Source organism: Phodopus roborovskii, unplaced genomic scaffold, assembly GCF_943737965.1.
Source record: "Phodopus roborovskii unplaced genomic scaffold, PHOROB, whole genome shotgun sequence".
Lineage (NCBI taxonomy): Eukaryota > Metazoa > Chordata > Mammalia > Rodentia > Cricetidae > Phodopus > Phodopus roborovskii.
This window is the reverse complement of record NW_026126461.1, coordinates 4,764,140-4,779,234: the sequence shown is the minus strand read 5'-3', so window position 1 is coordinate 4,779,234 and position 15,095 is coordinate 4,764,140. Positions and strand designations below refer to the sequence as shown.

At 50.3% G+C, this 15,095-nt stretch overlaps 1 protein-coding gene across 2 annotated transcripts in view; it reads right to left on the bottom strand.

Annotated features, from left to right (window-relative positions):
- Window positions 1-1,781: 1,781 nt before the first annotated feature.
- Ramp1 (receptor activity modifying protein 1) overlaps window positions 1,782-15,095 on the bottom strand; it is a 43,188-nt gene continuing 29,874 nt past the window's right edge. Inside the window, exon 3 of one of the 2 annotated variants that reach the window (XM_051190783.1) lies at window positions 1,782-2,077. In XM_051190783.1, the coding sequence (XP_051046740.1) occupies window positions 1,822-2,077 (256 nt within the window). In that variant the 3' untranslated portion in view covers window positions 1,782-1,821. The remainder of the gene's footprint in view (window positions 2,078-15,095) is intronic. The other variant, XM_051190782.1, reaches the window with a different exon arrangement.

Here is a 15,095-nt window from a genome sequence, read left to right as displayed (position 1 = left end):
CGGTCGTCTGTCAGGCCGCTGAGGGTGTCTCTTCCGCTCACAGTCCCTATGGGCCATTTTGCACGTCTAATTACGTATTTGGGATGAGTTCCTAGAAGAGAAATCACTGAGAACAAACACTAAAGACTTCTGGCCCACACTCTGACTTGTCTTCAGGAGGGCACCTCTAGTGCTCTTTTTTGATGAATGGGTCATGATCCACTCCCGGTGGACCAGGCTTCCCTAGCAGGCTGATAGGCGAGGGGTCTCGGGCTCCGGCCTGCCCACTGCTTAGCTGAGCACATTCAGATGGACGGCCCGGCTTTCAGGATGACCTCAGTCTCCTGCCTTCTTGGTTTACCGGAAACCCTGAGAGCTCGTTAACACAGGCAGCTCAGGGGATAACACACTGGGCCAGCTCCATTTCCCGAGCCAAGGTCCCCAGTTGTCTCGCTGCTACGGGATTCTGTGACTTAAGAAAGTCTTGGTTTTCCCCCACTTTGTGGATGTCCTTGTCAAAGCCCTGGAAGGCAGGCTGGTCTCCAGTTCAGGCAAATGAGTCCAATCTTATTTTATTTTTCTTTGTCCCTCCCTTTCTTCTCTCTTCTTCCCCTTCTCCCTCAGTTTGTTTTTTGTTTTTAAACAGGGTGTTCCTACGTAGCCCAGGCTAGCTCCAAACTCACAGCAATCCTATCTCAGCCCCCCAAGTGCTTTTCAATTCCAGACATGCACTGCCATAGCTCCATCCTCAAATTAATGTTATCGCTGTGATGAGTAGAGGAGGAAGTCACATCCCTGGTACCTCTTGGCCTTCGCTTGTCCTGTGTATTGGGGCTTTCTTAGGGAAGTAGTATGATCAAAGGGCCCTTAGATCTGGCTCATATTAGGTGTTCTTTTTGTTTGTTTGTTTTTTGAGACAGGGTTTCTCTGTGTAGCTTTGGAACCTCTCCTGGCACTCACACTGTAGACCAGACTGCCTTGAACTCACGGAGATCAGAGCCTCTGCCTCTGCCTCTGCCCTCTGCCCTCTGCCCTCTGCCTGGGATCACAGGTGTGGGCCACCACTGCCTGGCATATTAGGTGTTCTTGATAGCGTTGAATGTATATGATTATTTCCAAGGACTTAAAGCAGGGGCTGTGCCAGGTGATGGTGGTGCACACCTTTATTCCCAGCACTCGGGAGGCAGAGACAGGAGGATCTCTGTGAGTTCGAGGCCAGCATGGTCTACAGAGCAAGTTCCACGACCGCTAAAGCTACACGGAGAAACCCTGTCTCAGGGGTGGGGGGAAGGAAAGAAGAAATCAGGGACTGTGTAGTAGAGGCCAAAGGCATCAGAAACACCCGACGAGAAGCCCTGAGCACACACAGGAGACCTTAGACTGAGTCATCCAGTCAGAGCTCCGAGATAAACCCTCGTCTGCAAAAGACAGACCTGCAGAGGTGATTTGATTTTTCTCCCATTCTTTGCCTCCCTGTATAGGTTCTTTCTACCCAGAATTTAGAACACTTCCCAAGTTTAAGAATACTCTTTTAATCACAAACTACGCATCCACAAACATGTCTATGCAGTCTTGCCTGGAGGTCAAGAAAGTCCCCAGTAGTGAGGCATAAACCAGAGATCTGGCACTTAGAACTCCTTCAGAGGGAAGTAGGGGCATACCCCCCTGCTCCCTTCTAGAGACCTCCACCTAGAGCACGTTCAGCTTAATGCAGAGCCACTCGGAAGTCCTGTGCTAACTAGGTTAGATAGCAGAGTGCAATGTGGGGCCTGCCTTGCCGTCATCCTGATGCTGTTGCTGGGCCAGGCCCATGATGCCCCAATTCCCCATCACCCGGGACACCTACACGATGCCCTCTGTGCGCTTGCTCCTCCAGACCACCAGTGCGGTCATGAGCAGCGTGACTGTGATGGGGAGCATGATGAAAGGGCAGAGGACGCTGTTGGGAGGGTCCCGCAGCGCTCTGCCAGAGACCGGGCACTTGCTGAAGTAGTGATGGTGGACAGCGATGAAGAATTTGTCCACTTCTGGATTGGGCCAGAAACAGCCAATCTTGTTTGCCAAGTGCTTGGTACAGTAGGTGAGCTTCCCGTAGCTCCTGTGGGTACAAAAGGAGGCTGTCAGAGGACCCTGCTGGCACTCAGCCTTGTGTAGCCAGTGGCAAGCAGTCCTTTCCCTCCTCCCAGAAGCCCAGGCCCCAAGGCAGAGTCCTGGGTCTAGCAGTTAAGGATCTAGATAGTTCTTGGCTACTCCTAGATGTCCTTTACCAGTAGACTATGAGCCCAACTATTAGATGTTGAGGTGCCAAGTGCCTGCTATAGCCCTAGGCCAAGAGACTGAGGACAAGACTACAGGCCTTTCACCCATTACATTCCCGTTGTCAGCCTACCAAAGGTCACCGCACTAAGCTGGTCACCTACCGGCTTATGTCAGTGGCCCATCAGTAGGGAAGAAGAGGCTGTGGGCAAGGATCTGAGGGAGACCTGCTGGCTTAGGCAAAGTCCTCTGACTGCTTTCACATTCATTCATTCATTCATTCATTCATTCATTCATTCATTCAGTGAATGAGTGTGTGAGAGAGAGACGATCTGTATATGATACATGGATGCCAGAGGGTGACTTGCAGGAATTGGCTCTCTCCCCACAATGTGGGTTCTGGGAACTGAAGAAGGCCACGGGGATTTACTTCTGCCAGAAACACTGGAACCCCGAAGCCCACAATAAGCTATCTCATTCTAGGCCCCTGTGGGTGTCTTAAGACTCCCCCTGTCACCACGGTAGAGGGAGGCAAAGCTCCTTAGGGAGAGTCAGTGAAGGCTGGCCCTGAACAGCTTGTGGTCATGGACTCATTAAATGAAGCAGAAGGAACCATCCCCCAAGTGAATCCTGTCCTTGGCGCCCTCTGGAGTCACCTTCCAGGCTAGACCGTGGGAATCAAATATCCTCTTGGAGTGGAGGGATCTCCTTCCCCAGCTCACACTCCCCAGGCTCTTCTGGATAGATGACATAAGAAGAAAGGTCTTTGCGAGGGCTTGCGGTCTGTGGCTGTCCTAAGGAACGGATGGCCTTACTGGATCTTTGTAAACATCCTAATGGCAACAGCTGTGGTTGCCATCATCCCCTGGATGCTCCCGTGTTGCAGATATGGGGCCCGCAGGCTCTGCAGGTGACCTCATTTACTCTGGAGTGTTCTGGGACTCAAGACCTTACAGAAGAGGGATTGGAGCTGTATAGGAGGGTAAGGACATGGGTTCTATATGCTGACTACTTCTCTACTCTCAACACCTGGCTTCAGGGCCTAGATCTGGCCGAGTGTTTGGACTTTCCTTGTCTGGGTCCAAATCTCACTTGCTGGGGAGTTTGGAAAGCACAATGGCCACAATGGGTCACAAGCCACAAAGTTCTTTCTTCTTCTTCTTTGGTTATTTTTCGAAACAGGGTTTCTCTGTAGCTTTTGAGCCTATCTTGGGACTAGCTCTGTAGACCGTGCTGGCCTGGAACTCACAGAGATCTGCCTGCCTCTGCCTCCCAAATGCTGGGATTAAAGGCGTGCGCCACCACCACCACCACCACCGGCTTGCATTGGTTTTTAATGAGATCCAGCCCTGTGGGTATTTCCAAACCCCTCTCGGGTAAGCAAGCTCCCTCTGCTTCTGCACATGCATGGTGCAGGTGCGGGACTGGCAGGCTGGAACAGGTGGCCATCAGGGCTGTCATTAAATCTCAGATGTGCAGATGAGGAAAATGGCACAGGGCAAGCAGGCCTGAGGATGGCCTGTAACGTGGGCACGTGTGACTGAGCATGCAACAGGAGGCCAGAGGCTGGAATGAGTGTCATCTGAGTCTACATGGTGCCCCCTAAATGCAGTCACCTCTCACGAGACCCATGCCTGGGGAGACCATGCTCTTTACTGCAAACGTGAGCAAACTGAAATGGCAGCTCCGGACTGTGAATCTGGCTAGGGGCCTGGCTCACTGGCAGAGAAGACCCTCAGTCATTCCCAACATGGCAATGGAAAGGAAAGTAAGGTGGGCTGGAGCTGGGGAGGCGGCTCAGTAGGTAAAGCCCTGCTGGGAAAGCATGAGGACATGAGTTCGGATCTCCAGTACTCATGTAGAAGCAGTGAGAGCCTGCAATCCAGCACTGCACGTGTGAGGGAGGGGGTAGGCAGGCAGACCCTGGGGGCCCAGTGGGCCAGCCAGTGTAGCTGAAACTGCAATCCCCAAGTTCAGGGAGAGATCTCGTCTCAAAAAATGAAGTGGAGGGAGAAAGGAAAACACTTGATATTGACTTCTGGCCTTCATGTGTAATGCCTGTACCCACATGTTTACATGCCTCTACTAAGCACAGATTCTCTCTCTTTTACACACACACACACACACACACACACACACACACACACACACGAGAGAGAGAGAGAGAGAGATATCTTGAGAGAGTGAGCAAGAGATAGATAGATAGATAGACAGATAGATAGACAGACAGACCAAGAGAGAGAATATATAAGGTGACCCTCTGCTGTTCCCAGTTATGGTGTGCAAGTGTCATAGTTCGACTCTGCCAATGGCTTAGGCTTGTCTCCAGCCAGCTCTTACAACTCAAGTTAAGCCACTTCTATTAATCTACCTGCTGCCCCGAGGCTCATTTACTTCATCTATGAACTTCCCATGTTGCTTCTTCTGGGTCTGGCTGGAGACTCCCCAGACTCTGCCCTTCTTCCCAGCATGCTCTCTGCCCTGAAAATCCTAACTAGCCACCGGCCAACTAGCTGTTTATTAACAATGAGAGCAACACATTTTCACAGCGTACAAAAGGATTATTCCACAACAAATACACAGAGACTATCAAACACACACCAAAGCCCAAAAGCCTGAGAAAGAGTCTCAGGGGGGTGGCACAGAGGGTTAGGACTGCCCATAGTAATTAGTGCTGACTTCCCCCTCCCAGGACAGGCAAGTCAGAGACCCCCTGGGCAGAGGAAGTCATGCTGCTGGTACCTCAGAAGCCAATACTCAACAAATACCTCCTTCAAATATCCAGATAAGATAAGGATTTTTTTTTTTTTTTTTTTTTTTTTTTTTGGCTTGTTTGTTGTCTTTTGAGACAGGGTTTCTCTGTGTAGCTTTGGAGCCTGTCCTGGAAGTAGTTCTGTAGACCAGCCTGGTCTCCTGACCTCAAACTCAGAGTTCCACCTGCCTCTGGAGTGCTGGGATTAAGGCTGCCCCCCCATAACCCCCTTTGCAGGATTTTTTCTTTTAAAACAACAAAAGCAGCTGAGAGAAGTGGAGAGAGTTGCAGACCCATGTGTGCCTCAAGGAAGGTTAAAGAAAGTTCTTCAATCAAGAGATATACCAAGGACCAAGGAAGATGCTGGATCTAAACAAAAATGGTGGCAAAGAAATAAAAAACAGCTTTCCGTATTTTAATCTAGCAAGTGTATCAATGGAGCGAAGGTCATAAACCAACCCTGAGGAGACCCTCTACATATCTAAGAGGCTTGGTTGGTGAAAGCAACCCTCGTGGTGGGGGCTTGCCGAGTCCTGGCGTGTCATGTGACCTCTAAACGGACTGGCCAGTAAGCCATCCCCTTCTGGGTCATGAGCCACCCTGTCCAGCTCACATCAGAGCCTGATTGACGAGACATGGGGAGAGAGGGAGTGGTCTATCCCTACTGCCCACTGACACTGGGCAGGCAGAGGCCTCATGGTTCAGTTAGAGGACACAGAGGAGAAAGCTATGGGAAGTCAGGACAGCCTGGATCTCATCACAAAAGACTTCAAACACCGCGAGTATTAATTATATCCTGTTTAAAGTCAAAGGCCACACTTGGAGCTGATGTTGGTCAGCTGGGCACCAGTAGACTGTCCTCGTTCACCCAAATCCAGAGATAGTTTTGGTGACAAATCACCCGGAACAAAGGCCTCTAGCCCTGGGATGTCTCTGGTAGGAGGTGCCATGTCTTTCTCAGCTAACCAGAACAGTTAGGAGTCCCTGATGCTGGAAGTCAACCTACCACAGCCTGCACACTAAGGCTACACGGGGCTGAGTGTGTGGCCTTGCTATTCTGGGACCTGGACTCTCTCTCCCTGATACTTTAGCCTTCTAGATGGAAGCCACCTATGTCTAAAAATATCTGTGGGGTGGGGCTGGCTGCCTGCTGCATCCCATTTGTTTGTGTTGAAGTGACAGCTGAGGCTTTCAGTAACTATTGTGCGTGTTCTATCAGTCAGATGAGATAAAAGAATTCCCCTTGGAGGGTGGACATGCCTCTGCTAAAAGAACACAGAGATAACTAGAGGACTTAAAATAGTTATGAAGCGTGCTCTGGCTCTAAGTCCCTAATTTTCAGTTCTCATGTAACTGAATAATTATCCTTTTTTGGCTACGGCTTGCTATTCTGGGCCCCTAAGCAAACTTTTGTTGGAATGTTCTTGAACACGACAGTGGGAGTTTTCCAAACCTCTGGGTCTCAAGCCATGGCTTTGGGCCCCATGGTTAATGGCTTCTACTTGCTGCCCACTAATGCACACAGTGAGTCTGCTCCCCTGGGGACACCTTAAGGTTGCTGTTGTCCCCCTTCTGGCCCCAACTGCCCTTAACACCAAGTATCTGAGCCTGTGTCCTGCCACTCACCACCCGGGTTTGTGTGCCAGCTCCACTTCTTAGCAACCGGAAGGACTTCATCTCACACATTCATGCATTGGTGGCTTCACCTTCAAATGAAGAACAGCTCCCTCTTCAGGTGACAGGACAGAGCTAATTACATGTGGTAAAAGGCCTGACAGAATGGGTACATCATAGCCACAAGTTTCCTCCTGGCCTCTTCCCTGGCAACCACTAATGGTAAGGCTTGCTGTGTGCACTTTTCTGTCCTATAAAGTCTTGACAAAGCTGAGTGACCTGGGTCCATGGAGAAACCCTTGGGATTCTGTTCCCTGTCTTGGCACCAGCCTTTGCCGCCCTCCCCCAGGATGGGCACAGTCTGGAGGCTCTAGTAGCTTCTAAACCTATTGGGACAAACTGCTATGCTTCCGACCCCCAGCTGACCCACTTGGGGCTAGCCTCAAGGGCCTGGCAAGACGCCAGCTGTCATGGGTTGGTGGGGAGGGTGAGGGAGCCTGCAGACAAGCAGACAGGAAAGCCCATGGCTGGCTGCCTACATATTTCTTCTGCAAATAGAAATGATTAATGAACATATCAGAAGGACTTAGCCTCACTTATGCAGACACAAAGGAAGCCAGGCGTGTGGGGGGGGGGGATACCTGTAATCCCAACACTCCAGAGACCAAATTTGAATTGCCCGTAGGGCCCTGCATGGAGCCCCGAGGCACCTTGAGCAAGCCTGAAGCTGTTGGCTGGATCATCTTGCCCCAGAGTAGTTCTTGGTTCTCTTCTTGATTTGCTAACACACATCTGCTGGGGAGGAGCTGAGCCCGAGAGCTTTCACTCTTGACCCTTGATGGTTTTCCACTGTGCTGTGAGTCAGTATACAAGCCCGCTCCTTCCCCTCAATAAACGCCATTCAGCATTCCTGCACTCCTGTTGCACGAATGACCCGCTGTCTTGTCTTATTTAAACCTCTAGGCCTTCACCTGATTAGTGGAACAGATTGTAGCGCAGGCACTACAGTCACCCTGCACTACTCAAGAATAGGTGGCCTTAAAAAAAAATGTCACCAAGCACGGCTTCCATCCCCAGTCTTGCACAAACTGATCCTTGTAGTGCTTGCCTGTAATCCAGAACTTGAGAAATGCAGGCAGGAGGATCAGGAGTTCAAGGTCACCCTTGGCTACAGAGGGAGTCTGAGGCCAGCTTGGGCTACATGGGAACCTATCTCAAAACAAAGCAAAATGTATGAGATGTGGACACAGGCACTAAGAGGAAGTATACAACCGAGGCCAAGATCATGAAAAGCAAAAACTGGCACACTGTAAAGGCACTTGGAGGGGCCTCTACTAAGAAGACAGCTTTCAGGAAGAATTCTAGGGTGCCACCAGGTACATCTTTACATGAAGATGCTGAACAAATAAAGTGGATCGGTCCGCATGGCGGCCCAGAGCCTGCAGTTCTGGTAGGGTGTCCCTGTAGGAGAGCCAAGCTTCTAGGGCTCCTCCCAGTGAAGGGACAGTGGGCTGCGGTTTTCTGCAGGTAGTATACATTATTTTCATGGTCCCACCGGAGTTTATTTTAGGAAGAAAACTGCACCCCAGGCCACTGCATTTCTAATCAGTGCCTCATTTCTGGGACAGCAGGGGGTGGTTGGTGACATATTCATGGAGCAGCCTCTTCCTGCTTCCCTGAAGTGGGAGGTCTCTGTGGCCTCCTGGCCACTGTGGGGACTAGGGTTGACTGGGCTGGGTCAGGGTGGGGCACTGTAGGTAGAGGGTGGAGGCCTCTTCTCCACAGAACTCCTTCTTCTCTGTCCTCTCTCTGAAACAGGAGTCCCCTCCCAGTGCCCTTGCCTCAAGCTAAGCCATATGGGTCCTGGGCTGACAACCGACTGCTATGACCTTCACTCACACCTGGGCTTGGTCCTCTTTGGAGATCTCAGCTCCCCTTCCCCTACTCACACTGCTGTGACCTAGCCAGCAAAGTCCTAATCTTACTTAGCCTTGAAAAGCAGAGGAGAACAAAAGCAGAAGGGCCAGGCAGGTAGGAAAGCAGGCATGGGGGGCTGCTGCCCGGCAGCACACTGCAGTGCAGAACGGATGCAGGCAGAGCAGCATTTACAGCACCAGGGTCTGCAAATCCCAGTGTGAGTGAGTGTGTGTGTGTATATGTGTGCAAGTGCATGAGTGTGTCTGTGTGCATGTATATGTGTGTGTGCATGTGGATGTGTGTGCATATGTATGTGTGTGCATGTTTGTGTGTGTGCATGTGTATGTGTACATATGTATGAGTGTCTGTGTGCATGTATATGTATGTGTATGTGTGCATGTGTATGAGTGTGAGTGTGTGCATGTATATGTGTGTGTGTGTGCATGTGTATGAGTGTGTGTGTGTGCATGTGTGTATGTATATGTATGAATGTGAGTGTGTCTGTGTGCATGTATATGTGTGTGTGTGCATATGTGTATGTGTGGGTGTGTTGGGGTTGGAGGCTGGGGCTCTGACAGACATATGTACATCTTCCCATCTTCATAGAGGAGGGACCTTGCATGCTTCCACCGTTTAGCTCAAAAGCAGTATGAAATGAATACAAAGTAAGTGACTTTGTGATTCTACAAGAATCAACAATCTTGTTGAAAGTCCCCAGATTCATACTAGGCAGCAGAGAAAAAAGCCAATAAATTTCTGAAGCAAAAGTCATAGGACAATATTCTTTGGCTCCAGTATTAAAAACTAAAATGTTGATGGGCTTGGTGGTGCAAGCCTTTAATCCCAGCACTTGGGAGGCAGAGACAGGCAGATCTCTGTGTAGACCAGTCTGGTGCACAAAGCAAGTTCCGGGACAGCTAAGGCTAACCAAAACAAAGAAACACACACACACACACACACACACACACACACACACAGCCCTAAAATGCTAAGGTATCTTTAAAGAATGCAGTCTCTAGGAATGAAAGGTGCAAGTAACTTGAGAGTCACCCAAATTCGAGGGTCATTAAGAGTTAAAACATTCAATTACAGGCAGCTATGGAAATGCAACAGTATTCCATGTATGTAAAAGTTAATGAAATCAGCACCAAAATAAATTCTGAGAAAATGTATAATTGCAAATTATTATTGTGATATGAATATAAAATTAACAAAAGGCCAGGAGTGTTGCGCACTACCCCTGTAATCCTAGGACTTGGGGGGCTGAGGCAGAAAGACAATGGACTCCTTGACCACTTCGTGAGTTCAAGGCAGTGTGGGGTGTGTGTGTGTGTGTGTGTGTGTGTGTGTAGAGAGAGAGAGAGAGATGCTTGGTATTAAAGAAAATCACCAATCGAGTATCCAAATCAAGACTTTTAGAAAGAACTGTGAGATGGTTCCGTGAGGGAAAGCCTCTTGCTGTGCAAGCCTAGAAACCCGGGTTCAGTTCCCAGAATCCACATAAAGGTTGAAGGAGAGAACAATGCTACAAGGTTGTCCTCTGGCCTTTACATGCAAGCCACGGTGCCCATACTACCCTTCTCCCGGAAATTATGCGTCTTTAAAACCACTAATGGCCATTTAAAACTAACTAATACATTAAAAAACAATAACACAAATAAGAAATTTCAAAAGCTGGTTCTTTAAAATAGCTACAATGGCTGGGCATGGTGGCACACACCTTTAGTCCCAGCACTGGGGAGGCAGGAGCAGGCCAGTTCGAGTTTGAGGCCAGCCTGTTTATACAGTGAGTTCCCAGACAGCCTACACAGAGAAAGCCTTCTAGAAAAACAAAACAAAGTTATAACAAAATAGACATGATTCCAAAGAGTCTAATTTGAGGTGGAAGGGGGTGGGGGAGAGCAGAAAGCATCAACTATAAAACCAGCAAGTAAATTAGAGAACACACCAGGCTAACATGTAAATAGTATACAGTGTGCTGGGCATGGTGGAGCACACCTTTAATCCCAGCATTCCAGATGCAGGGCATCTGTAGGTTGGAAGCCAGTCTGGTCTACATTATGAAACCTTGCCTCAAAATAAATAAATGAATAAACAAAGAGAAAAAGACAGGAAGAATGAAGAGGTGTAGAAGGCCTCTGCAAAGTGCCCATATGCTCCATCTAGCTGCACAGAAGCTATCAATTAAACTGTACAGAACATATCAAAGGACAACTTTACATCTGCCATCCATCATAAAATCACACTTCAACATGTCAAGGGAGATAAATGCCATTTGATGTTGAGAAACTTTTGATAAAACTCAGTTCTTCTTTTTATTTTGAGACAGAGTCTCATTATGTAGTTCATGCTGGCGTCAAACTCATGATCCCCCTACATGGGCATCCACACCATCCTAGCCAACACTTATTTCTGCGACCTCCTCTTCCATGAAGAGACCCACCCTTTCTCTTGGCTAGCACCTGCTTCCTTGTAGTGTTGGGAGCCACTCTATCAATCCAGAAGAAGCTGATCCTTGTGAGGCGCTTGGGCCCAGCTGCCTTCTAGATGGTGGTTTCTGCCTTTGGTGGCCAAGAGTCTACCCAAGATTCCAAAAATAGCCAGCAAGAGACTCTCTGCAGTGGGTAGAGGCTGCGTCCCTGATTGCAGAAAATCCTGGCATGCTTGGTGCAGCATCGTCAGGAATGGAGTGAACAGCCAGTCTGCACAGGTCTCCACTCCAGTGCCGGAGAACACAGCCCATCCAGTTTGCTGGTGGTGTTCAGACAAGCTAAGCGAGCTGCCTAGTGCTGTAGGAAGCTCCCCCTCCCCCTCAGATACCGGGCAGATGTATGAGGAAGTCTTGCTAATTGTTGGATTAAAATACTTCAGCACTTTCCTAGGCTAGGAAAATGCTGGGCTGGTGGGATCTGAGCCAGCTGTGTATTTCTGAGATTCACACTGTGTGGCTGGTCCACCAGGGAGAAGATGGACACTCAGCAAGTGATCCCTCCCTGTGCCTGGCTACCCAGAGCGCAGCTGAGTATTAAGAGGCCCCTGTACTTTTGGCCAGCCTGAGCATTCCGCTAACCATGTGGCGAGCAAATGAATATTTTAAGATGACGTTACCCAGAGTTGTATAAAAGAGACTTCTGACATTGAAGCAACACTATTTCCCAGGCAGTGCAAGGGATTTGCTTGAGTACTGTCCAAAACAAGGCAGTATAGGTCAGATTCCAAGACCCTGGGGTCAATAACCAGCAACAGCACGACAGGCCTAGTGCAGAAGCTCTAGTCGGAAGTCATCTGTCTCATACAGGTGCACATGGCACTCGCTGACCACTGCTGGGCACCTCTTCTTTGGAGAAATCCAGAAAAGGGACAAAACATGGGAGAAGGAACTCTGGGAGGGGTCCAGGGGCAAGAGGGAGACTCCCTGCTGGATCATGTGCCCGCCCTTCCCCCCCCTCACCCAGCCCTGCAAGCACATGAGGCCCAGAGAACAGAGATGAGAATGATGTCTGGAATTCCAGTGCCCACCAGAGGGCGCCACTCTGGCCTTCAGGTCTGGGCAGAGGAGGCTCACACAGTTTCTGTGTGAGCACCTGGTCTGCAGGGGTGAGTCTCTAACTCAGCAACCTGTTGGAGACGAAGCCCACACTCTGCACACCCAGAGCTGGGAAAGTCTCGTTGATCCCAGGGGAAGGAAGATCTGAGGGCAGGGAGAAAGTGGAGACATCAGGGACGTGTTCCTCAGTGAGCAATTTGACCCATCCGGGCTATCTGCCAGCTCTGTCCATGGGCCCCATGGTTTAGAGGAAGGGTGTCCCTCTTCCCCACAGGGCCTTCTTCGGCTTGCTCAGTTAACAGAGTTTGCTGTCTTCTACATCTGCAAGTGATGTCATCTGTGTGACTACTGAGCTGCGTGCTCGTCTGGGATGACGACTCCAGAGCCAAGTGGGAGACCATTGAGCAGAGCCTGTGGGGCCCTCCACGGTCCCCACAAAGAAAAGCCCCCAGCCAAGGGGACTGCTACAATCCAGAGATCCTGCATTTTGCTTACATTTCTGGGGACTGAAACACAGGTTGCTGAAAAGTGTGGTACAGTGCTATCACACACCCGCTCCGAACCCAGGCCTGGGACTCCTCTGGCTACAGAGCAGTCATAGCTCAATCACTCCTTCATGACCTACCAGGCTTCCTCAGCAAGGTCCAGCTTGCAGAGAATCAGGTCTAGGAGGAGAGGGCAAGACGGGGCTGTGTAGGCTCCAAGGCAACAGGGATATGGTGCAAGGTGGATGCCAGGACCTGGGAGGGCCAGGCCCAGACTCCATCACTAGTGGACACTTCATGATAACTAAAGGCATATGAAATAGGTCTCATTTAGACTGGGGTTGCAGTCTCTTATAACTTCATGGCTGGCTTGTTCTCACAATATATTCCTGAGATAGCTAAGGCTTGCCTTTCAGAGGTCAGGGAACCATGGAACCTGCTGTCATGGCGAGCTCACTCCTTACCTAGCCTTGTGACAGTAGGTGTATGTGTTCCCTTTACAGACAGATCAGAGTACTCACTGAGGAGATCTATAGAGCATAGAGGGCCAGTGCAAAACCCTCTTCTACCTATGTGGCTGCTTCCTCTGTCCCCTGAGAAGGCTCTTCTGTCCTGGCACCTTGTCCCCCTGTCCTTCTTCCTCCACCATTCCCCCTCTTAAGGCCCTAGGCCAGGAAGGCAACTAGTGCTTCTGCCCAGGCTCAGAGGAAGAGAAGTTTCTAAATCCATCACTGGCCCCACATGCAGCTGGCTCAGACACAGATGCAGCCCATAGCTGCCAAGCCAGCTCCCCATGGAGAGGCCCCACCAGGAGGGTGGGCACAATGCCACCTCTGAGAACAGGCCTGGTCAGGAACCAGCTCCTGGGGCTGTGAGATGAAGCCGTGTTAAAATTCAGCCAGCATCCAAGCAAAGTTGCAGACTTCTTTGCCAGCACGGGCAGCAGGGTCTGGACAGGGGTCTATTCTGTGCCAGTGAGTCCAGGCCTGGGGGCTGAGGGCACAGGGCACAGTGGCTGATTACTGAGTTCCTGTGACTGGGCACATGTGCCTCCCTTGTGGACTGAGTGCAATCTACTAGAGTGAGCGCTCCTGGGACCCCCATCATGGGGACCCTCTGTCTAGATAAGAGAAGCTGACCTTGAGTCCAGCTGAGTGGGGGTAGGGAGCAGGGTCTGTAGTCAGGCAGGGTGAGTTCCAACAGCTCCCACACTCTTGGAGACAAGCATGTGTCCAAGCCTGGGATTAGGCGTGACAGCCGGATGCTATATTTGGATGCTGCCATCCAGGGCTGTTGTCCTTATGAAGCACGCAATGGTGGCTGGAAGGAGGGGGCAGTCTCCCCCCAGTCTACCCTCTATTCCAGCCTCCAGGCAGCCATCCAAAGCTTGGCTCTTCCCATCCCTTTCTTCCCAAGAAAGCCTACATATTGTTGCAGCCAGTGGATATCTCCAGGGCTTCCTGAATGTTCCCTTGAATTATCCTCCCTGTTATACACCTGCACCAGACAACCCAATACACATGTCACCAACTCGATGTCCCCTGTGCCAATTCTGTACCTGTTACACTAACCCAACCACTTTCAGGGATTAGAGAAATCCTGAATGTGAGGGGAAAGGAAAGGATCTGGAACATTCGACTGGAGTGTCCACTCTCAATGTGACTTTGAGATAGCACATTACTATTCGCGAAGCCTCAGTGTTTTCAGCATTTAAATGGGTTCAGGGGTCACTGGTTGCCAGCAACTTGTACTGAAACCCCCACTGAGGGTTCCTGGGTACCCCCAGTCTCTAGTTTTATGCTAATTGTCATGCAGCCTTCCACTGCTTGCTGACTCAGTGAATTCCCAGACATGGCAGCAAGTGACCATCTGTCCCAGGTATAGAGCCTGACACTGTATTGGCTCTCACAGAAGTGAGGAGTTTCTGTTGTCATGTGTGTAAGATACCAGACAGGTATGACATAAAGGAGGACTTGCTTGGACTCGGCTCCAAGGACATAAGCCCAGCCAGGGAGCGGGGCTATCCCAGTGGGACAGGATGTGCAATAAGAGTTGTCAGAGCCTAAAGTGGCAACAGAGACACTGAGTCAGAAGCCTGCCAGCGCTCACTGTCACTGCAGTGACTAGCTGGATGGAGGGACTGTCCTTGATTCCCATCAAGATCTGGGGACATGACACAGAGAGGGAGTTGTCCCAGCGAGAAGCAGGAAGGGACTTGAGCCCCTAGAAGAAGGGACATTGGCTGTGCTTTCTCTGTGGCCTTTCCATTCCTGTCTTGACCTTGATCCAGACAAGAGGCTGAGCCAGCTTGGTGGGGTGGGCTGTGTGCTGGTTAGGAGTGATGGGGTCCATCCCCACTCGCTGCTGGGTCAGATCCCAAGGAGTATGGCTCTAGGAGGACAAAAAGCCTTTCCTGGGCAGCCCTTGTGGCCAGCACCATTGACTATGTGCCTGCCACAGCCCCAGAAAGTAGCTGCTGAGCTGAGTCAAGCATGCATCTCTAAAGCCTTCTCAGGGACCCAGACCCTTACCTAACTTATCAGAG